At 44.3% G+C, this 26,740-nt stretch overlaps 1 protein-coding gene across 2 annotated transcripts in view; it reads right to left on the bottom strand.

Annotated features, from left to right (window-relative positions):
• Positions 1 to 26,397, bottom strand: part of LOC139543065 (monocarboxylate transporter 5-like) — a 62,659-nt gene extending 36,262 nt beyond the window's left edge. The window contains exons 1-8 of one of the 2 annotated variants that reach the window (XM_071349194.1): positions 25,876 to 26,397; positions 25,172 to 25,265; positions 21,457 to 21,599; positions 10,799 to 10,949; positions 10,322 to 10,454; positions 9,685 to 9,828; positions 7,649 to 7,810; positions 6,738 to 7,433 (exon numbers count right to left, since the gene is read on the bottom strand). In XM_071349194.1, the coding sequence (XP_071205295.1) occupies positions 6,738 to 7,433; positions 7,649 to 7,810; positions 9,685 to 9,828; positions 10,322 to 10,454; positions 10,799 to 10,949; positions 21,457 to 21,479 (1,309 nt within the window). In that variant the 5' untranslated portion in view covers positions 21,480 to 21,599; positions 25,172 to 25,265; positions 25,876 to 26,397. The remainder of the gene's footprint in view (positions 1 to 6,737; positions 7,434 to 7,648; positions 7,811 to 9,684; positions 9,829 to 10,321; positions 10,455 to 10,798; positions 10,950 to 21,456; positions 21,600 to 25,171; positions 25,266 to 25,875) is intronic. The other variant, XM_071349195.1, reaches the window with a different exon arrangement.
• Between the last annotated feature and the right edge of the window lie 343 nt (positions 26,398 to 26,740).

Genomic DNA, 26,740 nt, shown 5'->3' with positions numbered 1-26,740 from the left:
TAGGGTCTGACTCTGCGCTGCTACAGTACTCACAAATAATTCATAAATAGCGTCAGAAGAACAAGATGACTAATAGCTGAGGACTATTTCTTTTCTATCCTCACTTCTAAAAACTATTTCTGAAAATCTATCCAACCACAACGGCACAGGAGGCTGGTTCTACCTCTAAACACAGTGCCCTGAAAACTACACGTTTCAAGATATAGTATGTTTGCGTCATTTTCTAAAATAAATTCTTATCTCATAACCACTGCAAAGGAAACTAGGTAGTCGGCTGGGCTCGTTCTACATGACTAGGCATACGGAAAAACTGGACATTTGAATCTTGCATATAATTCATAGAAAAATGTTGAAACACTCGGCTCATTCAATTAATGTACTGGCTTTCCAGATTGATTGCCAACAGCTTGAGGTCGTTTGGATCAATTACTTTGCCAGTCATGCTCTGTTGGTCACATAGGCAAAATTGTCACGGGGGACATGGCAAAATGTGTTGAAATGCAGGAATCTAGCTGTTTTACAAAAACAATCTGCTTTCCCCAAAACAATATTGTTATTATTTTTGGGGGGTTGGGGGTAGGTCCCCCAGAGACCCAAATGCGTTAGTCCGGCCCTGCTCGGACGCACTGCATGTCCTCTGCTCAGCGACGCGGTCTATAGACATTCGCACAGTCTATTCGCGCTCATCCCTCACTCATTTCAGTCAGGGGCGATACGAGGGGGGAGGGCCCGAGGTGGCACCAGCAAAACAACTATAATAAAACTCAGTCTTCATCTTTTTGTGTCTTCATAATATAAATAAATATGCATGTGTGCATCATTATAATGCAACTCAGTGTTCATATTTTGTGAATTTGTTCTATTTGCCTTCAAATACCTTCATTAATGATGATGGCGACTTATCCTTCCACTTGCGCTGGGTTTACAAAATACCCTTTCATATATAGGCCTCAAAATACCCTTTCATATATAGGCCTCAAAATACCCTTTCATATATAGGCCTCAAAATACCATTTCATATATAGGCCTCAAAATACCCTTTCATATATAGGCCTCAAAATACCCTTTCATATATAGGCCTCAAAATACCCCATCCATACAATCCATTTGGGAAGTTTTCAGACCCCTTCACTTTTTCCACATTTTGATACGTTACAGCCTTATTCCAACACGTAAAAAAATATCAAATAATAATAATCTCATCAATATACAGTATATATATTTGTTTTACAAATGTCACATTTACATGAGTATTCAGACCCTTTACTCAGTACTTTGTTGAAGCTCCTTTGACAGTGACTACAGCCTTGAGTCTTCTTGGGCATGACGCTACAAGCTTGGCACACCTGTATTTGGGGAATTTCTCCCATTCTTCTCTACAGATCCTCTCAAGCTCTGTCAGGTTGGACGGGGAGTGTTGCTGCACAGCTATTTTCAAGTCTCTCCAGAGATGTTCGATTTGGTTCAAGTCCATCTCTGGCTGGGCCACACAAGGACATTCAGAGACTTGTCCCAATGCCACTCTTGCATTGTCTTGGCTGTATGCTTAGGGTTGTTGTCCTGTTGGAAGGTGAACCTGTGCCCCAGTCTGAGGTCCTGAGTGCTCTGAAGCAGGTTTTCATCAAGGATCTCTGTGTACTTTGCTCTGTTAATCTTTCCCTCGATCCTGACTAGTCTCCCAGTCCCTGCCGCTGAAAAACATTCCCATAGCATGATGCTGCCACCCCCATGCTTCACCGTAGGGATGGTGCCAGGTTTCTTCCGGAAGTGACGCTTGGCATTCAGGCCAAAGAGTTCAATCTTGGTTTCATCAGACCAGAGAATCTTGTTTCTCATGATCTGAAAGTACTTTAGGTGCCTTTTGGAAAACTTCAAGCGGTCTGTCATGTGCCTTTTACTGAGGAGTGGTTTCCGTCTGACCACTCGACCATAAAGGCCTAATTGGTGGAGTGCTGCAAAGATGGTTGTCCTTCTGGAAGGTTCTCCCATCTCCACAGAGGAACTCTGGAGCTCTGTCACAGTGACCATCGGGTTCTTGGTGACCTCCCTGACCAAGGCCCTTCTCCCCCGATTGCTCAGTTTGGCCAGGCGGCCAGCTCTAGGAAGAGTCTTGGTGGATCCAAACTTCTTCCATTTAAGAACGATGGAGGCCACTGTGTTCTTCGGGACCTTCAATGCTGTAGACATTTTTTGTTACCCTTCCTCAGATCTGTGCCTCAACACAATCCTGTCTTGGAGCTCTACGGACAATTCCTTCAACCTCATGGCTTGGTTTTTGCTCTGACATGCACTGTCAACTGTGGGACCTTATATAGACAGGTGTGTGGCTTTCCAAATCATGTCCAATCAAATGAATGTACCATAGGTGGACTCCAGTCAAGTTGTAGAAACATCTCAAGGATGATCAATGGAAACTCGTGCTACCTGTCCCAGACCTGCTGTTTTCAACTGTCTAGAGACAGCAGGAGCGGTAGAGATACTCTTAATGATCGGCTATGAAAAGCCAACTGACATTTATTCCTGAGGTGCTGACTTGCTGCACCCTCGACAACTACTGTGATTATTATTATTTGACCATGCTGGTCATTTATGAACATTTGAACATCTTGGCCATGTTCTGTTATAATCTCCACCCGACACAGCCAGAAGAGGACTGGCCACCCCTCATAGCCTGGTTCCTCTCTAGGTTTCTTCCTAGGTTTTGGCCTTTCTAGGGACTTTTTCCTAGCCACCGTGCTTCTACACCTGCATTGCTTGCTGTTTGGGGTTTTAGGCTGGGTTTCTGTACAGCACTTTGAGATATCAGCTGATGTAAGAAGGGCTATATAAATACATTTGATTTGATTTGAAATAGGGTGCACCTGAGCTCAATTTCACATCTCATAGTGAAGGGTCTGAATACCAAAGGTTTTCTAAAAGCATGTTTTTGCTTTTTCATTACGGGGTATTGTGTGTAGATTGATGAGGAAATTGTTGTTGTTTTTTAAAACCATTTTAGAGGAAGGCTGTATAGTAACAAAATGTGGGAAAAGTAAAGGGGTCTGAATAAAGCACTGTATCCCCCTCCATATATCCCCCTCCATATATCCCCCTCCATATATCCCCCTCCATATAAACCCCTCCATATAAACCCCTCCATATATCCCCCTCCATATATTCCCCTCCATATATACCCCTCCATATAAACCCCTCCATATAAACCCCTCCATATAAACCCCTCCATATAAACCCCTCCATATATACCCCTCCATATATACCCCTCCATATAAACCCCTCCATATATCCCCCTCCATATATACCCCTCCATATAAACCCCTCCATATATCCCCCTCCATATAAACCCCTCCATATATACCCCTCCATATATACCCCTCCATATAAACCCCTCCATATATCCCCCTCCATATAAACCCCTCCATATATACCCCTCCATATATGCTTCACAGTAGGTATGGTGTTCTTTGGATGCAACTCAGCATTCTTTGTCCTCCAAACACGACGAGTTGGGTTTTTACCAAAAAGTTCTATTTTGGTTTCATCTGACCATATGACATTCTCCCAATCTTCTTCTGGATCATCCAAATGCTCTCTAGCCAACTTCAGACGGGCCTGGACATGTACTGGCTTAAGCAGGGGGACACGTCTGGCACTGCAGGATTTGAGTCCCTGGCGGCGTAGTGTGTTACTGATGGTAGGCTTTGTTACTTTTGTCCCAGCTCTCTGCAGGTCATTCACTGGGTCCCCCCGTGTGGTTCTGGGGTTTTTGCTCACCGTTCTTGTGATCATTTTGACCCCACGGGGTGAGATCTTGCGTGGAGCCCCAGACCGAGGGAGATTATCAGTGATCTTGTATGCCTTCCATTTCCTAATAATTGCTCCCACAGTTGATTTCTTCAAACCAAGCTGCTTACCTATTGCAGATTCAGTCTTCCCAGCCTGGTGCAGGTCTACAATTTTGTTTCTCTTGTCCTTTGATAGCTCTTTGGTCTTGGCCATAGTGGAGTTTGGAGTGTGACTGTTTGAGGTTGTGGACAGGTGTCTTTTATACTGATAACAAGTTCAAACAGGTGCCATTAATACAGGTAACGTGTGGAGGACAGAGGAGCCTCTTAAAGAAGAAGTTACAGGTCTGTGAGAGCCAGATATCTTGCTTGTTTGTAGGTGACCAAATACTTATTTTCCACCATAATTTGCAAATAAATTCATAAAAAATCCTACAATGTGATTTTCTGGATTTTTTTTCTCATTTTGTCTGTCATAGTTGAAGTGTACTTATGATGAAAATTACAGGCGGCTGGTGGCTGACTAAATACTTTTTTGCCCCACTGTATACCCTCCATATATACCCCTCCATATATACCCTCCATATATACCCCTCCATATATACCCTCCATATATTCCCCTCCATATATAGCCTCTCCATATACCCCTCCATATATCCCCCTCCATATACCCCTCCATATATTCCCCTCCATATATACCCTCCATATATTCCCCTCCATATATAGCCTCTCCATATACCCCTCCATTTATACCCTCCATATATACCCCTCCATATATACCCTCCATATATACCCTCCATATATTCCCCTCCATATATAGCCTCTCCATATACCCCTCCATTTATACCCTCCATATATACCCCTCCATATATACCCTCCATATATACCCCTCCATATATACCCTCCATATATACCCCTCCATATATACCCTCCATATATTCCCCTCCATATATACCCTCCATATATTCCCCTCCATATACCCCTCCATTTATACCCTCCATATATACCCCTCCATATATACCCTCCATATATACCCCTCCATATATACCCCTCCATATATACCCCTCCATATATACCCTCCATATATTCCCCTCCATATATAGCCTCTCCATATACCCCTCCATATATACCCCTCCATATATACCCCTCCATATATAGCCCCTCCATATATACGCCTCAAGAGAGGCATAATAAGTAACGTCAAACTGTGTCGAATTCCAGGAAATGCGTGTTAAAATGTCCCCCCCCAAAAAAATTGTGCCTCCCATTATCTACACTGGGGCAGACCGACAGATTGTTACCTTGTCAGATTGGGGATTTGATTCAGCAACCCACCGCGCTGTGGATGTCGACTATGGCATCCCCCCGCACCTCTCTGATTCAGAGGGGTTGGGTTAAATGCGGAAGACACATTTCAGTTGTACAACTGATTAGGTCTTTCCCTTTACTTGGGAAGGTGTTATTACTTACTACCCTATATTCAACAAGGTGTATTCAAATTCAACTGTATCATCATCAAGGGTACAAGTATGAGTATTCTGAGAGATTATTATCTTTGGTCACCATCCTTGCTTGTTTGCACTGTGGAAATGTAGTGAAAAAGAGAGATTCTGTGGGTTGATAAAGCCCTGGGACATGGCTGTAGACCCTACAGCCTACTTGCCCGGTATGGTGTCCTTATGCCTACAGCCTACTTGCCCTGTATGGTGACCTAATGCCTACAGCCTACTTGTCCGGTATGGTGACCTAATGTCTACAGCCTACTTGCCCTGTATGGTGACCTAATGTCTACAGCCTACTTGCCCTGTATGGTGTCCTAATGCCCACAGCCTACTTGCCCTGTATGGTGACCTAATGCCTACAGCCTACTTGCCCGGTATGGTGACCTAATGTCTACAGCCTACTTGCCCTGTATGGTGACCTAATGTCTACAGCCTACTTGCCCTGTATGGTGTCCTAATGCCCACAGCCTACTTGCCCTGTATGGTGACCTAATGTCTACAGGCTACTTGTCCTGTATGGTGACCTAATGTCTACAGCCTACTTGTCCTGTATGGTGTCCTAATGTCTACAGCCTACTTGCCCGGTATGGTCTCCTAATGCCCACAGCCTACTTGCCCTGTATGGTGACCTAATGTCTACAGCCTACTTGCCCTGTATGGTGACCTAATGCCTACAGTCTACTTGCCCTGTATGGTGACCTAATGTCTACAGCCTACTTGCCCTGTATGGTGACCTAATGCCTACAGCCTACTTGTCCTGTATGGTGTCCTAATGTCTACAGCCTACTTGCCCGGTATGGTCTCCTAATGCCCACAGCCTACTTGCCCTGTATGGTGACCTAATGTCTACAGCCTACTTGCCCTGTATGGTGTCCTAATGTCTACAGCCTACTTGCCCTGTATGGTGTCCTAATGCCTACAGTCTACTTGCCCTGTATGGTGACCTAATGTCTACAGCCTACTTGCCCTGTATGGTGTCCTAATGCCTACAGCCTACTTGCCCTGTATGGTGACCTAATTCCTACAGCCTACTTGCCCTGTATGGTGACCTAATTCCCACAGTCTACTTGCCCTGTATGGTGTCCTAATGCCTACAGCCTACTTGCCCGGTATGGTGACCTAATGCCTACAGCCTACTTGCCCTGTATGGTGACCTAATGCCTACAGCCTACTTGCCCTGTATGGTGACCTAATGCCTACAGCCTACTTGCCCGGTATGGTGACCTAATGTCTACAGCCTACTTGCCCTGTATGGTGACCTAATGTCTACAGCCTACCTGCCCTGTATGGTGACCTAATGCCCACAGCCTACTTGTCCGGTATGGTGACCTAATGTCTACAGCCTACTTGCCCGGTATGGTGTCCTAATGTCTACAGTCTACTTGCCCTGTATGGTGACCTAATGTCTACAGCCTTGTCTCAGGCGAAGGTTGATCGACTGCCTGAGACTCACCTGCCACAGAGATGATGAAGGAAGCGTCCATGGCATCTATACCCAGGTTCCTGGCCCGGGCAGACAAGTGGAAGTAGGGGATGAAGTAAGCCAGCTGGCTGAACACCACGGACCAAGTGTAGATGCAGAAGAAGGGGTTCTTCAACAGGGAGAAGTCTAGAACTCTGTTATTATTCACGGCCGGTGGGATGTGATCATCCACAGTGGTAGTGCCATTTGGTGAGGAGAACCCAAACACAGCGGAACCGTTTAGGCTAATGGTACCGTTCTGTTCCATGATGCTGGGGCTGTCTATGGTGGCCGTGGGGGGGGATGCCTCCTGAACGTGCCTGTTCAAGTTGTTTTGTACCAGCTTGGTCAGTTCAGGGTTTGGTGGAGGTGGGGGGCTGTGGTTGTTCTGACCCAACCGAGGTGTAGAGTCCTTCTCTGAGGTCTCAGTGTCCCAGTGCAGGGGTTGTGGAGTTGAAGGAGAAGAGTCTGATTTGGCGTTGCCATTGGTTAACGTTGTGGATCCGTTAAAGCAGCATCCATTCTGAGGGTGGTCCTTCTCCTTCTCTGGACCTATCAGAGGGCTTTTTTGGATGGATGAAGATGAGGTTGAGGAAGGGGGTGGTGCAGGCTTCACGTGGATGGGTCTTAGCAGCATCCCAGTGGCCACCAGGTTTAACATCAGGCCTCCTAGGATTAGCAGAGCTCCTGTGGGAGGAGCATCGGTGTGTTACGGGGTCATTCTAGAATAGCATTATGATATTCCCATAATAATTCAATCATTTCCACATCCCAACAACAGATAGATAGATAGATGTATATGTGTGTGTGTGTGGTGTGTGGTGTGTGGTGTGTGGTGTGTGGTGTGTGGTGTGTGGTGTGTGTGTGTGTGTGTGTGTGTGTGTGTGTGTGTGTGTCAGTACCTTGCCAGGCGTACTGATCCAGCAGCAGCTGAGTGAAAGGGGCGAGGGCGAAGGTAAAGCCCATCCCAGACCGCCCGATGGAGTATGCCGTCGCTAACCTCTTACGGAAATATGTTGCCGTGACAACAGAGGTGGCTTGGTACAGGAGTGCAAACCCAAGGCCTGAGAGGGGATACATGACATACAGTATATAGACAGCAGTATGTTGACACCCCTTCACATTAGTGGATTCGGGCTATTGCAGCCACACTTGTTGCTAGCAGGAGTATAAAACCGAGCAGACAGCCATGCAATCTCCATAGACAAACATTGGCAGTAGAATGGCCGGTACTGAATTGCTCAGTGACTTTGGCACCGGCATAGTTTCCAACAAGTCAGTTTGTCAAATTTCTGCTCTGCTAGAGCTGCCCCAGTCAACTGTAAGTGCTGTTATTGTGAAGTGGAAACGTTGAGGAGCAACAACGGCTCAGCCGCAAAGTGGTAGGCCACACAAGCTCACAGAACTGGACTGCCAAGTGCTGTAGCTGTCCTCAGTTGCAACACACACTACAGAGTTCCAAACTGCCTCTGGAAGCAATGTCAGCACAAGAACTGTTCGTCGCCAGCTTCCTGAAATGGGTTTCCATGGCCGAGCAGCCGCGCACAAACCTAAGATCACCATGCCAAGCGTCGGCTGAATTTGTGTAAAGCTCAACGCCATCGGACTCTGGAGCAGTGGAAACGCATTCTCTGGAGTGATAATTCATGCTTCAAATCAAATCAAATGTTATTGGTCACATACACATGGTTAGCAGATGTTAGTGCAAGTGTAGCGAAATGCTTGTGCTTCTAGTTCCGACCATGCAGTAATATCTAACAAGTAATCTAACAATTTCACAACAACTACCTTTTACACACAAGTGTAAAGGAATGAATAAGAACATGTACATATAAATATATGGATGAGCGATGGCTGAACGGAAAAGGCAAGATCCAGTAGATGGTATAGAATACACTATATACATATGAGATGAGTAATGTAGGGTATGAAAACATTATATAAAGTGGCATTGTTTAAAGTGACTAGTGATACATGTATTACATCCCATTTTTAATTATTAAAGTGGCTAGAGATTTGAGTCAGTATGTTGACAGCAGCCACTCAACTTCACCATCTGGCAATCCGACGGACAAATCTGGGTTTGGTGGATGCCAGGAGAACACTACCTGCCTGAATGCATAGTCCCAACTGTAAAGTTTGGTGGAGGAGGAATAATGGTCTGGGGCTGTTATTCATGGTTCGGGCTAGGACCCTTAGTTCCAGTGCAGGGAAAGCTTAACGCTACAGCATACAATTACATTCTAGATGATTCTGTGCTTCCATCTTTGTGGCAACAGTTTGGGAAAGGCTCTTTCCTGTTTCAGCATTACAATGCCACTGTGCTCAAAGTGAGGTCCATATAGAAATGGTTTGTCGAGATCGGTGTGGAAGAACTTGACTGGTCTGCACAGAGCCTTGACCTCAACCTCATCGAACACCTTTGGGATGAATTGGAACACCGACTGCGAGCCAGGCCTAATCGCCCAACATCAGTGCCCGACCTCACTAATGCTCTTGTGAATGCTCTTGTGGCTGAATGAAAGCAAGTCCCCGCAGCAATGTTCCACAATCTTGTGGAAAGCCTTCCCAGAAGAGTGCAGGCTGTTATAGCAGCAAAGGAGGGACCAACTCCATATTAATGCTCATGATTTTGGAATGAGATGTTCCACAAGCACATGTCCACATACTTTTGGTCATGCAGTGTATTTATGATCAAATATATTATGATCATCACAGATTCAGACACATATTCCGATTTTTTTTCATTAAAAACATGTGATTTGTCACCAAATACCCCCCCCAAAAAATGCAAGACAGAAAAAAAACACATTTCAAGTATATCAGATACCTAAAGACAAGTACTTTCAAGTATTTTACACATATATTGGACTCCGGCCTACTCTGCCCCTGACCTCTTATAACCTCTTATAACCTCTTATAACCTCTTATAACTTACCCACAATCAGCCCCATGCTGATATAGAGGAATAGCACGCTGGTGGCAAAGACACTCATGAGGAAGCCAACACTGACCAGCACAGCCCCAGCTATAGAGGTCACTCTGTTACCCAGCTTCGCACACGATACAGCGGCCAGGGGACCTAACACAGGAACAAACAGAAAAACATGAAAATGTATCCCATAATTCATCCATCCATCCATCCAATTACAAACCTCTTAGTAGGACAGACAGACGTCAGATGTTGTCAGTGATGCAACACAAGAGCCAGACCCCCAGACCCAGACCCAGAGGGACGAGTGATGTGGTCAGACTTTGGTTTTATGTGAACTCTGACCTCACACACACATGCACACATGCACACTGCACCCTGCACACATCTGAATTAAACACGCACACACACAGATACAGTACAGTGGAGGCTGCTGAGGGGAGGACGGCTCATAGTAACAGCTGGAATGGAGCAAATGGAATGGAATCAAACACCTGGACACCATGTGCTTGGATGTATTTGATACCGTTCCAATCATTCCTCTCCAGCCGTTATCACGATCCCGTCCTCCCTAATTAAGGTGCCACCAACCTCCTGTGATACAGTAGTAGTCTGAGTGTTTTCATGTCATGTGAACTCTGACCTCCAGAGAGCCGCAGGCTAGACATGATGGAGCCGATCCAGCTGATGCTCTCTGCCGACCCTCCTAACTCGTCCTGGAATGCCACGAAGAAGATCCCAAAGGTCTTCAGGGTCCCCATCACCAGCACATTCACCTGGAGTCAGAGACAGACAGAGGGACGCAGGTAGGCAGACGTACACACACACACACACACACACACATGATCTGCCACACTACAAAACGCAGGGTTGGGGTCAGGGTTCGGGTCAATTCCCTTTCTATTGAAGTCAATTCAGGAAGTACACTGAAATTCCAAATTGGAATTCGGTTTACTTTTACGAATTGACTGGAATCTAAATTAAATCGACCCTAACTCTGCGTAATTGTATAACATATGAACAATTATATATATATATTTTTAAATCTAGAAACATGTCCAATAGATAAACATTTGGTGAACCTCCAAACACTCAAAGATGAGGAAAGAAGAAGCCGTACCAGGAAGCAGTGAAGTACAACCATCCAGCCCCAGCCACCATCCGGGGAATCCTCATAATGAATCTCCTTCTCTTTCTTCTCCTCTTTCTTCATACAAGCGTTCAGGGCATTGTTCCTGTTGAACAGGCTGAGCTTCGCAGCCTTGGGCTCGCTGCAAACATACCACGATAATGGAACACTTTCAAAGTAAACAATAGCTATGGAACACTTTCAGAGTAAAATGTTACAATGTAATGCTTACAACAACAACAACAACATAATGAACACTTTCAAAGTAAACAATAGCTATGGAACACTTTCAGAGTAAAATGTTACAATGTAATGCTTACAACAACAACAACAACATAATGAACACTTTCAAAGTAAACAATAGCTATGGAACACTTTCAAAGTAAAATGTTACAATGTAATGCTTACAACAACAACAACAACATAATGAACACTTTCAAAGTAAACAATAGCTATGGAACACTTTCAGAGTAAAATGTTACAATGTAATGCTTACAACAACAACAACAACATAATGAACACTTTCAAAGTAAACAATAGCTATGGAACACTTTCAAAGTAAAATGTTACAATGTAATGCTTACAACAACAACAACAACAAAAAACATAATGGAACACTTTCAAAGGACTATAAACCACCACATCTATGGGCTTAGTTACTTAGCCACAGCGCATTCTGATAATAATCCTAATCCTGAGCCATACAGTAAATCTCAGCTAAACGCTTGATGAGAACATAAGAAAAATGTTCGGTATATAATTATATAATCTACTGTATACTGTACTGGTATATAGTGTACATGAAAAGCTGTGGTCAGAAAAGTACTTTTTTTATTTATTTTATGAAATAAGTCATACTCCAAATGTACTGTATGAAATCAATACAAAAACCTCTAAAAGTAGTGTCTCATTTGACCTAATTTGACCTCTACTGACAAAGCTTTAGTTGTACAGTAGCTACCGTAGAGACACTGCAATGTCTTCATACGTTAAAGAATAGTTTTAAAGTAATCAACCGTGGCTACTTATTCTTTATTTATTTTTACTCCGGTTGGTAATTGGTTCAGTGATGGATAAGGACAGGTTACTAACTCCTATTGGTTAGTGCAGACAGAGTCCCTGGGCAGATTATTTCAGGGTTGTTAACATTAAGGCCTGTGACGATACCAGTACCATATTATTTTTTTTACCATGGCAAAAATAAAAACACAAAGCAGACCAAACTCTTTGGTCTTTTAAAAACCTTCTGTATGTAGTAACACACTGTGTTCTATAACCTGGGAAATAAAGACATGTGACTCTGGATGACATCATAATGAGGTTTGTTTGCCAACATTAGGAATGTTCTCTTTAAGAAGTTAAGTTCACTTCATGTTTTATTTCTTTGCTAAGATACTAACGAGTATCGCGATACCGGTATCGTCCCGGCCCTAGTTAACAGGTTAACAGGTCACTGCACCTTAGTGTTTTAGGTGTGTTTACAACACGTGTCTGAAGTACAGTAGATCTCCTTGGTCCGACTGTCTGTGGGTGAATTTGAAGATTTCACACTAGGACCAATAGAATGGTCTAAATTAAAAATGTGTAAACTCCTCCCACCCAGGGCACCCGGCGATGCAACACGAACTCGGCCTGTATGTCGCAGCGCGCGTTAATATTTCAACACGCTCCATCTATAGAGTCCCTCGAGTAAAAGCGTTGTCAGCAACACCATACTTGTCCCAGGATACTGTACATTTCCTATAGTCACTGGCCACGTGCAACGCTGCTGACAGCTCTTTACTCGAGGGACTCTATAGATAGAGAGTTGAGGATACTGAGAGGTTGGGAGTTCTTCTTAGAAACTGTCAATTATCCTTTATCTAGCTACACATGATTTTGTGTGTGTGTGTGTGTGTGTGTGTGTGTGTGTGTGTGTGTGTGTGTGTGTGTGTGTGTGTGTGTGTGTGTGTGTGTGTGTGTGTGTGTGTGTGTGTGAGACCCCAGCTTTGCTAACATGAATCCGTAGCCTTGTGTCGTGAGGTTCTCCCTGGAATTAGAAGTGGTTGAGGAGATTGACTTGTTCATGACTCTTTAAATCTGTCTAAGCCAGCTGTGTGGTGATAATGGCTAGCAGCCAACTGTGGGGTGATAATGACTAGCAGCCAGCTGGGAGGTGATAATGACTAGCAGCCAGCTGGGGGGTGATAATGACTAGCAGCCAGCTGTGGGGTGATAATGACTAGCAGCCAGCTGTGGGGTGATAATGACTAGCAGCCAACTGTGGGGTGATAATGACTAGCAGCCAACTGTGGGGTGATAATGACTAGCAGCCAGCTGTGGGGTGATAATGACTAGCAGCCAGCTGTGGGGTGATAATGACTAGCAGCCAACTGTGGGGTGATAATGACTAGCAGCCAACTGTGGGGTGATAATGACTAGCAGACAGCTGTGGGGTGATAATGACTAGCAGACAGCTGTGGGGTGATAATGACTAGCAGACAGCTGTGGGGTGATAATGACTAGCAGCCAGCTGGGTTGATAATGACTAGCAGCCAGCTGTGGGGTGATAATGACTAGCAGCCAGCTGGGGGTGATAATGACTAGCAGCCAGCTGGGGGTGATAATGACTAGCAGCCAGCTGTGGGGTGATAATGACTAGCAGCCAGCTGTGCGGTGATAATGACTAGCAGCCAGCTGTGGGGTGATAATGACTAGCAGCCAGCTGTGGGGTGATAATGACTAGCAGCCAGCTGTGCGGTGATAATGACTAGCAGCCAGCTGTGGGGTGATAATGACTAGCAGCCAGCTGTGGGATGATAATGACTAGCAGCCAGCTGTGGGGTGATAATGACTAGCAGCCAGCGGTGGGGTGATAATGACTATCAGCCAGCTGTGGGATGATAATGACTAGCAGCCAGCTGGGGGTGATAATGACTAGCAGCCAGCTGTGGGGTGATAATGACTGCCGTGCGTCCCAAATGGGACCCTATTCCCTTTGGACCAGTGTACTTTAAAGAGAATAGGCTGACATTTGGTACAAACCCCAAGCCTGGACTTAAGCCTGGATAACCCAGACAAAAACACTTTAACATGCGAACAAACTTGTCCTGAAACCAGTACCTTCCAACTACGTTGCAAACGCTGCATTGTTGGGCATCCGATTGCTACAGATATGGGATCTTAATTTGATCACCCTGTTGCAGGAGAGCTTATCTGAGGTTTAAAAAGGCTTCTGAACTATGACATTTTACCTATGAAATTTCAGACTTGATTTTCCCGTACGAAGTACATATCAACCCCTACAAAAAAATGTTGCATAATTAATTATAATCCACATTTCCTGTCGCCGTATGATTATTTTCTTGCTGTAGCAACACTGGCTCAAATTAAGATCCTACATCATATGATGTGGTTAGCTGGTATGTCAGTCTGCAATGTAGATCAACCTGGCCAATGTTTGGTTGTGTTGGTGAAACTCTGTAGATTAATCACGAAAGCATTCCAAGAAACACCAACCCACCCCAGCTGCTAACAACTTCCTTCTTCAGGAACATCCCAGTTAGACAACAGGTCCTCAATAGCACCTAGCCGTTTGCACTTGTATTTTCTCACTAAATCAAATAAAATTTTATTGGTCACATGCACATGGTTAGCAAGATGTTAATGCGAGTGTAGCGAAATGCTTGTGCTTTGAGTTCCGACAATACAGTAATATCTAACGAGTAATCTAATAAATTCACAACAACTACCTTATACACACAAATGTAAAGGGATGAATAAGAATATGTGTATATAAATATATGGATGAGCGATGGCCGTGCGGCATAGGCAAAGATGCAGTAGATGGTATAGAGTACAGTATATACATATGAGATGAGTAGCACTGACTTTCCTGCTAGCTGCTTTATTGAGGAAAACATTTACTTACTATGACTATGATATGTGGTTGTCTCACCTGCCCACCAACTGCAAGTCGCTCTGGATAAGAATGTCTGCTAAATGACTCAGATGTCATGTGTAATCAACAGCCATACACTGAGTCAAGTCTTCAAGTGAAATACATACTGTATCTGTCACGTTCTGACCATAGTTCTTTTGTGTTTTCATTGTTTTAGTGTTGGTCAGGACGTGAGCTGAGTGGGCATTCTATGTTGTCTGTTTCTATGTGAGGTTTCTTGTTTGGCCTGATATGGTTCTCAATCAGAGACAGGTGTTTTGCGTTGTCTCTGATTGGGAACCATATTTAGGTAGCCTGTTTTGTGTTGGGGTTTGTGGGTGGTTGTCTTCTGTCTTTGTGTCTATGCACTAGATAGGACTGTTTCGGTTTTTCACATTTGTTGTTTTTGTAATTTGTAGTGTTCACGTTTATTTGTCGTTATTAAACATGATGAACACTAACAACGCTGCGCTTTGGTCCGATCCCTGCTACACCTCCTCTTCAGACGAAGAGGAAATCTGCCGTGAAAGTATCCTCTCATACAACAACCAACACGTTGCAACATATCCCCACACCTCCATTGATTCCTGACACAATCCTGGACTAAAGGCAGGAGGTTAAAGTCTCCGGGCTACAGAGGGTCATTCAAAATCAGCACACAGATAGGTGATGGATACTGTCTGATCCCTGACCACACTTCCTTTTGGTGTCTGTTGACCTCGGTTGGTACTTTGCATCATGCGACCCTTATACACTGCTCAAAAAAATTAAGGGAACACTAAAATAACACATCCTAGATCTGAATGAATGAAATATTCTTATTAAATACTTTTTTCTTTACATAGTTGAATGTGCTGACAACAAAATCACACAAAAATTATCAATGGAAATCAAATTTATCAACCCATGGAGGTCTGGATTTGGAGTCACACTCAAAATTAAAGTGGAAAACCACACTACAGGCTGATCCAACTTTGATGTAATGTCCTTAAAACAAGTCAAAATGAGGCTCAGTAGTGTGTGTGGCCTCCACGTGCCTGTATGACCTCCCTACAACGCCTGGGCATGCTCCTGATGAGGTGGCGGATGGTCTCCTGAGGGATCTCCTCCCAGACCTGGACTAAAGCATCCGCCAACTCCTGGACAGTCTGTGGTGCAATGTGGCGTTGGTGGATGGAGCGAGACATGATGTCCCAGATGTGCTCAATTGGATTCAGGTCTGGGGAACGGGCGGGCCAGTCCATAGCATCAATGCCTTCCTCTTGCAGGAACTGCTGACACACTCCAGCCACATGAGGTCTAGCATTGTCTTGCATTAGGAGGAACCAAGGGCCAACCGCACCAGCATATGGTCTCACAAGGGGTCTGAGGATCTCATCTCGGTACCTAATGGCAGTCAGGCTACCTCTGGCGAGCACATAGAGGGCTGTGCGGCCCCCCAAAGAAATGCCACCCCACACCATGACTGACCCACCGCCAAACCGGTCATGCTGGAGGATGTTGCAGGCAGCAGAACGTTCTCCACGGCGTCTCCAGACTCTGTCACGTCTGTCACATGTGCTCAGTGTGAACCTGCTTTCATCTGTAAAGAGCACAGGGCGCCAGTGGCGAATTTGCCAATCTTGGTGTTCTCTGGCAAATGCCAAACGTCCTGCACGGTGTTGGGCTGTAAGCCCAACCCCCACCTGTGGACGTCGGGCCCTCATACCACCCTCATGGAGTCTGTTTCTGACCGTTTGAGCAGACACATGCACATTTGTGGCCTGCTGGAGGTCATTTTTCAGGGCTCTGGCAGTGCTCCTCCTGCTCCTCCTTGCACAAAGGCGGAGGTAGCGGTCCTGCTGCTGGGTTGTTGCCCTCCTACGGCCTCCTCCACGTCTCCTGATGTACTGGCCTGTCTCCTGGTAGCGCCTCCATGCTCTGGACACTACGCTGACAGACACAGCAAACCTTCTTGCCACAGCTCGCATTGATGTGCCATCCTGGATGAGCTGCACTACCTGAGCCACTTGTGTGGGTTGTAGACTCCGTCTCATGCTACCACTAGAGTGAAAGCACCGCCAGCATTCAAAAGTGACCAAAACATCAGCCAGGAAGCATAGGAACTGAGAAGTGGTCTGTGGTCACCACCTGCAGAACCACTCCTTTATTGGGGGTGTCTTGCTAATTGCCTATAATTTCCACCTGTTGTCTATTCCATTTGCACAACAGCATGTGAAATTTATTGTCAATCAGTGTTGCTTCCTAAGTGGACAGTTTGATTTCACAGAAGTGTGATTGACTTGGAGTTACATTGTGTTGTCTAAGTGTTCCCTTTATTTTTTTGAGCAGTGTATAATTCAAGGCACTTTGATGAATAGACCATTTAAACACATTTTATGGAAAGGCCAGGATAAAAACGACCTGACGCATTATAGTAGTTAGGCCTAGGGTAAAGATATCCTATGGAGGGCTTGGTTTTTAATCACATGAAAGGGAAAAATATAAATCTTTTTTTGTATGTTGTGCTATTCGTCAGATTGCCTTGAATTGAAAATATACTGCACATCCTAAAACATACACACACATCCATACTTGCAAACTTAATTTGGCTTGGTCAAGTATCAATCCCTACTTGCAAACTTAATTTGGCTTGGTCAAGTATCCACCCTACTTGCATACTTCATTTGGCTTGGTCAAGTATCCATCCCTACTTGCATACTTCATTTGGCTTGGTCAAGTGTCCATCCCTACTTGCATACTTCATTTGGCTTGGTCAAGTATCAATCCCTACTTGCATACTTCATTTGGCTTGGTCAAGTATCCATCCCTACTTGCATACTTCATTTGGCTTGGTCAAGTGTCCATCCCTACTTGCATACTTCATTTGGCTTGGTCAAGTATCCATCCCTACTTGCATACTTCATTTGGCTTGGTCAAGTGTCCATCCCTACTTGCATACTTCATTTGGCTTGTTCAAGTATCCATCCCCATCAAAGAGAACCTCTCAAAATTGGTTACCAAAGATGCGCTTCTCCAAAAAAACACGTTTTTTTTTACTATTTACTACAGTACATTTGGAAAGTATTCAGACCCCTTGACTTTTTCCACATTTTGTTACCTTACAGCCTTATTCTAAAATTGACTAAATATACACAATACCTCATAATAACAAAGCAAAAACAGATTTGAGATTTTTTTTTAAACATTTATTATACATAAAAAACAGATACCTTATTTACATAAGTATTCAGACCCTTTGCTATGAGACTCGAAATTGAGCTCAGGTGCATCCTATTTCCGTTGATCATCCTTGAGATGTTTCTACAACTTGATTGGAGTCTACCTGTGGTAAATCAAATTGATTGGACATGATTTGGAAAGGCACACACCTGTCTATATTAGCCATGATGTCGAAGGAATTGTCCGTAGAGCTTCGAGACAGGATTGTGTCGAGGCACAGGTCTGGGGAAGGGGGCGACAAGTGGCCTGGCGGGTAGGAGTGTTGGGCCAGTAACCTAAAGGTTGCTGGATCAAATCCCAGAGCTGACAAGGTAAAAATCTGTCATTCTGCCCCTGAGCAAGGCAGCTAACCCACTGTTCCCTGGTCGCTGTGGATGTTGATTAAGGCAGCCCTCCACACCTCTCTGATTCAGCGGGATTGGGTTAAATGCAGAAGACACATTTCAGTTGAATGCATTCAGCTGTACAACTGACTAGGTATCCCCTTTCCCTTCTTAAATGAAAGAAGTTTGGAACTACCAAGAGTCTTCCTAGAGCTGGCCGCCCGGCTAAACTGAGCAATCGGGGGAGAAGGGCCTTGGTCAGGGAGGTGACCAAGAACCCGATGGTCACTCTGACGGAGTGCTGCAGAGATGGTTGTCCTTCTGGAAGGTTCTCCCATCTCCACAACCATCTCTGCAACACTGTGTGTGCCTTTACTGAGTAAAGAGTACTTCTGTAAATGTCATATTTCCTTATTTTTACAAATGTGCAAAAATGTACAATAACCTGTTTTTTTTCTCTGTCATTAGGGGGGTTTACGATGTCATTATGAGGTATTGTGATGTCATTATGGAGTACTGTGTGTAGATTGATAAGGGAAAAAACGATATAATACATTTTAGAATAAGGCTGTAACATAACAAAATGTGGAAAAAGTCAAGGGGTCTGAATACTTTCCGAATGCACTGTATACAAAAGACTCCTGTATCGTTGCCTATTTTTTCCCCCATTAATATGGCATTATAGGAGGACTGAATAGTTTTAAGGAGCGTGTCTTTGGTAATCGGACGAGGAGCGCTCTTTGAAAATGGGGATGGATAACCTACTTGAACAAGCAAAATGAAGTATGCAGGTGAATTGTGAATCATGAAAAAGCATGATGAAAGGCAGAACAAACTCAAAGCACTTTCAGTAGATCATTTAAAACCCCTTTATTCATAGGCTACTTGGCTATTTTTTATGTTTTTGAAATACAACATCCACTTCCACGGGCCCTGTGTGTCACTGCTGGATAGGCTGCACTTCCGCTCTCAACTGTGTTACCGTTAAAACCGGCTTTTTGTGAGTCTTAAAATTGTCACTTTTGCGATTGTTTTTAAGGACAAACCTCAAATATTACCGCCCCTCCCATCTCAATACAAGCGAGCTGATGTTAGACAGGTAAATTGACGAAACTGTCCAGGGTGTGCCAGTTTTTACATGACGGAACTGCAAACTAATGTGCGTTTGACACTAGCGCCTGAGCACCAGCTGAAAATAGAACCCTTTAGAGAGAGAGAGAGAAACAGAGAAAAAAAGAGAGAGAGAGAGCAAACAGGTCGATCAGGCTGATCAGAACATGACGCTGGTTGGTTCACGTGTGTGTGTGTGTGTGTGTGTGTGTGTGTGTGTGTGTGTGTGTGTGTGTGTGTGTGTGTGTGTGTGTGTGTGTGTGTGTGTGTGTGTGTGTGTGTGTGTGTGTGTGTGTGTGTGTGTGTGTGTGTGTGTGTGTGTTGAAGGTATGTGAAGCATGTTCATTGAGTGACGTAGTGACACTAAGTACTGGGGTGATGAGAAAACACTGCAGAGAATATTCCCATAAACACATCAACAGACTTGACAGATTCACACTAGTTAACCATCAGTCATTTCTTTAAAAAAGTAGATAGCCAACGGCACAAAATGTACTTTTCAGTTGATTGGACATTTTCCCACGTTTGTAGAAGTAATATTGTATCAAACCAAATCAAATGTTATTGGTCACATACACATGGTTAGCAGATGTTAATGCGAGTGTAACACAATAGTTGTGCTTCTAGTTCCGACAATGCAGTAATATCTAACAAGTAATCGAACAAATTCACAACAACTACCTCATACACACAAGTGTCGGGTGCTATAGGTGTCCTGGAGGGAAGGTAGTTTGGTGATGCGTTGGGCAGACCGCACTACCCTCTGGAGAGCCTTGCGGTTGAGGGCGGTGCAGTTGCCGTACCAGGCGGTGATACAGCCCGACAGGATGCTCTCGATTGTGCAGCCGTAAAAGTTTGTGAAGTAAAGAGCCAAATTTCTTCAGCATCCTGAGGTTGAAGAGGCGCTGTTGCACCTTCTTCACCACGCTGTCTGTGTGGGTGGACCATTTCAGTTTGTCCGTGATGTGTACGCCGAGGAACTTAACTTTCCACCTTCTCCACTACTGTCCCGTCAATGTGGATGGGGGGGTGCTCCCTCTGCTGTTTTCTGAAGTCCACGATCATCTCCTTTGTTTTGTTGACGTTGAGTGAGAGGTTATTTTCCTGACACCACACTCCGAGGGCCCTCACCTCCTCCCTGTAGGCCGTCTCGTCGTTGTTGGTAATCAAGCCTACCACTGTAGTGTCGTCTGCAAACTTGATGATTGAGTTGGAAGCGTGCATGGCAGACATGGGTGAACAGGAAGTACAGGAGAGGGCTGAGAACGCACCCTTGTGGGGCCCCAGTGTTGAGGATCAGCGGGGTGGAGATTTTGTTTCCTACCTTCGCCACCTTGGGGCGGCCCGTCCGAAAGGTCAGGTGAACAAAAGGACTTGAGTTCCTGTATGTTGTTGTGATTACACCATGAATCGTTAAACATAAGGCATACACCCCCGCCCTTCTTCTTACCAGAAAGATGTTTGTTTCTGTCGGCGCGATGCATGAAGAAACCGGGTGGCTGTACGGACTCTGACAACATATCCCGAGTGAGCCATGTTTCCCATGAAACAGAGAATGTTACAATCTCTGATGTCTCTCTGGAAGGCAACTCGTGCCCTAATTTCATCCACCTTGTTATCTAGAGATTGGACAATGGCGAGTAATATGCTCGGAAGCGGTGGATGCTGCGCTCGCCTTCTGAGTCTGACCAGTAGGCCGCTCCGTCTGCCTCTCCTGCGGCGACCGTGTTGTTTTGGGTCGGCCTCTGGGAAAAGATCCCATGTCCAGGGTGGAGGTCCAAACAAAGGATCTGCTTCAGGAAAGTCGTATTCCTGGTCGTAATGTTGGTAAGTTGACATAGCTTTTATATCCAATAGTTCTTCCCGGCTGTATGTAATAACACTTGAGATTTTCTGGGCTAACAATGTAAGAAATAATACCCCAAAAAAACGAATAACTGCATAGTTTCCTAAGGACCTGATTTATGCTGTTTTATACATATTATTATTGGTAATTAGATGAATTAAAAGCAGCCATAGGATCTCTACAGTCATTAGTGGTTACAGGTACAGATACAGGCGGAGGTGTCATTTACCTGTTGTGTTCTTTAGGTAGCATGGTGAAAGCAGCAGCAGCAGAGAGAATTCAAAAGAAGATCTGTTGTCTACTGTAGCATCATCCTCTGGTGTGTCTGGATAGGGAGATACATCTACAGCTGTATCAGGGTTAGCCTTGCACCTGTAACAACATACACACAAGTTAGAAGTAACTTGAAAATCACCCTAGAAAATGTTTAACCTCAAGGTCTTTTATGGTTTGATAAAAGCTAAATGAAATGAAATTCATGGCAACAGTGTGACTTGTCTTGAGAGAAAATCTTTCCCTGACTAAAGTTGAAGTTAGCAAGCGTTGTACACAGATAAACACTCATCAAAACATGAGCATGAAGACACAGTATTTAAATGAGATCCATTTGATTGAGTTCTCACAATGATCACCTTTGCAGAATCACGCAACTTTCTTCGTGCCTTTCCAGATTCCCTTCAGGGTGATCAAATAGATCTAACAGATCACGAAGGAGGAGACAGGGATCAGGACGAACTAGTCTTGAGATAACGAACGGGGGCAAGAACCCCGTTTTTAAAAACACTCGGCTGGATGTCAACGATGACCACTAGCACAATGACCATCTTTCTTTGAGAAACTCTGAAAAAGCAGAGACATCTCTGGACAAACAGACAGAGAGACAGACATAAGGTAGGTGAGGGGGACAGACAGATCTCAAGCAATAGTCTGACCGTAGCACTCTTTCACCAGCCAAAAAGGTTGAACAATTATGATCATCTATAGATGTGTTTGGTTATATTATTAAAATCAAATTGGAGAGTCAGTTGGAAGTCAGTTGAAGCTGTCCTACAAAAACTGTCATGTCATTACAGTGCATCTTAATATTACTCTACATTTTGCTTTACGAGCGCGAGCAGGTTCAAACTAGATCATGCCGGATTGGATTTCCTTCCTGCAAGCCAGGGCTGAAGTAAGCTAAATGTAACCTCTGGCATGCATGACATGTATTGAACCACCACGGACCTGGTGCTCTGTCTGTCGGGTTCTCCCAGGGAGGAGCTGTCTGTCGGGTTATACCAAGGAGAAGCTGTCTGTCGGGTTATACCAGGGAGAAGCTGTCTGTTGGGTTATACCAGGGAGGAGGGAGGAGCTGTCTGTTGGGTTATACCAGGGAGGAGGGAGGAGCTGTCTGTTGGGTTATACCAGGGAGGAGCTGTCTGTTGGGTTATACCAGGGAGGAGCTGTCTGTTGGGTTATACCAGGGAGGAGCTGTCTGTTGGGTTATACCAGGGAGGAGGGAGGAGCTGTCTGTTGGGTTATACCAGGGAGGAGCTGTCTGTTGGGTTATACCAGGGAGGAGGGAGGAGCTGTCTGTTGGGTTATACCAGGGAGGAGAGAGGAGCTGTCTGTTGGGTTATACCAGGGAGGAGGGAGGAGCTGTCTGTTGGGTTATACCAGGGAGGAGCTGTCTGTTGGGTTATACCAGGGAGGAGGGAGGAGCTGTCTGTTGGGTTATACCAGGGAGGAGGGAGGAGCTGTCTGTTGGGTTATACCAGGGAGGAGGGAGGAGCTGTCTGTCAGGGTATACCAGGGAGGAGGGAGGAGCTGTCTGTTGGGTTATACCAGGGAGGAGGGAGGAGCTGTCTGTCAGGGTATACCAGGGAGGAGGGAGGAGCTGTCTGTCAGGGTATACCAGGGTGGAGCTCAGAAGCAGGAGGATGAGCTATTGTGGGGGTGGGGCTGTAGGGTGTGTGTGTCAGGGGTTTCCAGCCCTTATCATTATCTCTGAGTTTCTATGCAGTGCTAAGGGCCCTGATGTGGAGGCTGCTAGTATCCCTGTCTGAGCAGTGCTAGGGCCCCTGGGGTGGAGGCGTGCTAGTATCTCTGTCTCTGAGCAGTGCTAGGGCCCCTGGGGTGGAGGCGTGCTAGTATCTCTGTCTCTGAGCAGTGCTAGGGCCCCTGGGGTGGAGGCGTGCTAGTATCTCTGTCTCTGAGCAGCGCTAGGGCCCCTGGGGTGGAGGCGTGCTAGTATCTCTGTCTCTGAGCAGTGCTAGGGCCCCTGGGGTGGAGGCGTGCTAGTATCTCTGTCTCTGAGCAGTGCTAGGGCCCCTGGGGTGGAGGCGTGCTAGTATCTCTGTCTCTGAGCAGTGCTAGGGCCCCTGGGGTGGAGGCGTGCTAGTTATTGACACATACTATAGTATGCCACATTATACGCCACATAGCTAGCTGTGTGCTATGTCTGGACAGCTACCATATCCATCTTCTGTGTGAAGAGCTAGCATGTCTGGATAGCTAAGTTAGCATATTAATTTCCTATATTAAGACCAAGGGGCTCTGGTCTCATCTGTCTATCTATATAAGAAGCCTATGATGGAAACCTTCAGGTCAGCCAAGATGTTATTTAGAAGCTTTCTCGCTGGGCAGAAACTGGATGAATCGCTGTTGTATCCACGTTGTTGTTTCAACTAAAATTACATGTTTTTTCCTGAAAAATGAATTGGATTTACCAAAGAGTCAAAGTAAACTCATTTCAAGAATTGTTAAAAAATAATAATAATAATAATTGTTAAAAATAAAAAATAAATCCTAAATCCAATGATATGATTGACATTTTTATTGCCTTCACTTTGAATTCACGTAGACGTCGAATTGACGTTGGCTATGCCTAGTGGGTTCAGTTACTGCATCCAACTCCCTTTGGAGTGTTGCGTCAACAACGGCTTAACAGGCAATTAATTACAATAAACTAGGCATGTCGATTGGTTTGTCCTGGAGTAGATCAGGTTGAAACAGGATATTGGTTATCAGGCGACCATAAAAGTTCAATTAAAAGAAACAAAAACCTGTTGAACTCATTGTTCCGTTGGAAAATGAAAGATTCTCTCATTTCAGAGTAATTTGTTCTCATCTCAAGGTTTTTTCCAATATTTGAGCGCAAACAACTAAAATTAAGATATTTGATCATTGTATGTTTTGAATACAATAGCTTGAGATAATGTATCAGTTTCCTTTTTTAAGGATTTAAAAATCTCTGTGACCACAGATCTATAGCCACAACTACTGTAGCTTAACCTCCCCATATGACTCCATATTACAGTAATACAACACAATACTAATAGCGAACTCTCACATTCTTGAATCCGCTCTTTTGGTGTTAATGAGAAAAGCAAACTACATTAGTCATGAGGAATGGTGAGATTAAGTTGCTAAGAAGCTGCTTGGTGATTAGGTGAAAAAGATTTTGGCTTAGTTTATTATCCCTGAAAAGGAGAATGGAACGACCACATACCACAGTATTGTGAACTCATACGCCGCAGAATTGTGAACTCATACGGCAAAGTATTCAAGTATTATTTGAAATCTTTAAAATACATTGAGTGTTTGCATGTCCTCACCTGGAGTGCCAGGTGGTCAGGGTTTAATATTGCTTCCACTTTTGGGGGCAGGTAGCCTAGTGGTTAGAGCGTTGGACTAGTAACCGCAAGGTTGCAAGATCAAATCCTCGAGCTAACAAGGTAAAAAAAAATCTGTCATTCTGCCCCTGCCCCCAGTTGGTATTTAAAAAAGGATGTCATTGAAAACAAGAATAAGTTCTTAACTGACTTGCCTGGTAAAATAAAATATTTAAATAAACTTGAACTGGGAGAGTTTAAAACATTTAAAAAAAAATACTATTTAAACCGAGGTCTGGACCATACACCACCGCAGTATTGTAAATATAAACTCATAGCGAGGTCTCTTACCATATACAAATCTGCTGGACCAGTTGCTCTCTTTTAGATCAGAGTTTTCTTGTTGCATTGTGGCCCCTCACTCACCCTATCTACAGTCCCAACTCTGTTTGGGGAAAAAATAGATAAATCACTACCCACTAGCTGTTTGAATTCAGTTAGAGAAACACACAGGTCATAAATGTATGTTTGAATTCAGTTACAGTAACCTTATAACAACTAGGTGACCATGTCAAGAACACAGAAATTAACTGAACATTAAATGGGCAATCTGGGATTGGCACATCACTTTTGGGATTTTTAAATTAATGACTTAAAATAAATGAATGACATTTAGCCAGATCCCAGATTGCTTCATTAAGTTATTATGTAAGACCATATGAACATATATTTCCCCCACAAGTATTTCACACAAGATGGATAATCACGACTAATTGTCACCGCTAATTAATGTAATAAAGGACTTCTGGGTTAATAGATTCGATCAAACTACATCTCAAACTACATCGGTGCAGTGCCCGGGCACTCCAAATCGCACCTGATTGAAATTACAACAAATAAATAAATAAAACGTAGTGTGTAGCAGCAATCATTAATAGTAGGCTACAGCCAACAAGAAAACGTAACTTCAAAATAGGCTAATATAAATGATTATGTATTTGTGACTTTAAAAAAAAAAACTGAAATTACAGTATTTAACATACTTATATACATACCTTAAGCTTCCATCAGATTTTGCAGTAATTTCCTCTTGATCTCAAATAGTAAGCAATATCGATGGTGTTCTGCGCTCGAAGAGCTAGATGGGAGAGTCCTACATTTTAGGTGCACACTCCGCCCTTTTGAAAGTGCACTTAATAGGCTGCTTCTACTTGGAGAAGTTTCCTTGGCATATACATCGACATAGCAGGACCCGTTCCTTTGAGGATGAATGAGCCATAGCTTTAGTTAACTGTGTGTATTCCCCACTCAGAGTTCAACAGAACATTTGCGATTTATTGAGAAGGGTCGCGTGAACCCAAGTCGCTCTCACAGGGGCTGACACGTGACTGGCACGTAACGATCGCTCTGAAAACCTCCCAAAAGGTAGAAAAACGTCTCACTGCTCTGTCAAAACAGCATGTTAAAAACAATGTCTTGACCAGTAGGTTTTCTAGACTAAAAGTTGAGAATGAGCACGAACAATGTTAGATTTGGCGATGAGATAGAGGGTCTTTCTGCAGGTTGACAGCCAGCCTAGGCGTTATCGCTGACTGCAGTGTTCTCGCCGCATGTAACCGGACATCCCATCCACTGCAGAGGAACTTTAGCGCAAAGTCTGTATGACCTGAACTCCAATTGTGTAATAATGAGAGATTATTTAAATGGTATAAAACCATATAACGACTAGGTTTGGAACGAATACGTTCCACACTTAGGCCTATTATTTGCACAGAATTACCTCAGCAGGATGCCAAGAGAAATGCTGAACATCTAAAGGAGAAAATAATGGACCCATGACACGGAGGTCAGAGATTAAACTGACCGGATCCCGGTTAAAGTTTATCGACCTGAAATGCCCTAGAAATGCATTGAACTGGA

This window comes from Salvelinus alpinus, chromosome 17 (assembly GCF_045679555.1).
Source record: "Salvelinus alpinus chromosome 17, SLU_Salpinus.1, whole genome shotgun sequence".
Lineage (NCBI taxonomy): Eukaryota > Metazoa > Chordata > Actinopteri > Salmoniformes > Salmonidae > Salvelinus > Salvelinus alpinus.
Note: the sequence above shows the minus strand (reverse complement) of the source record. Positions and strands in the feature narration are given on the sequence as shown.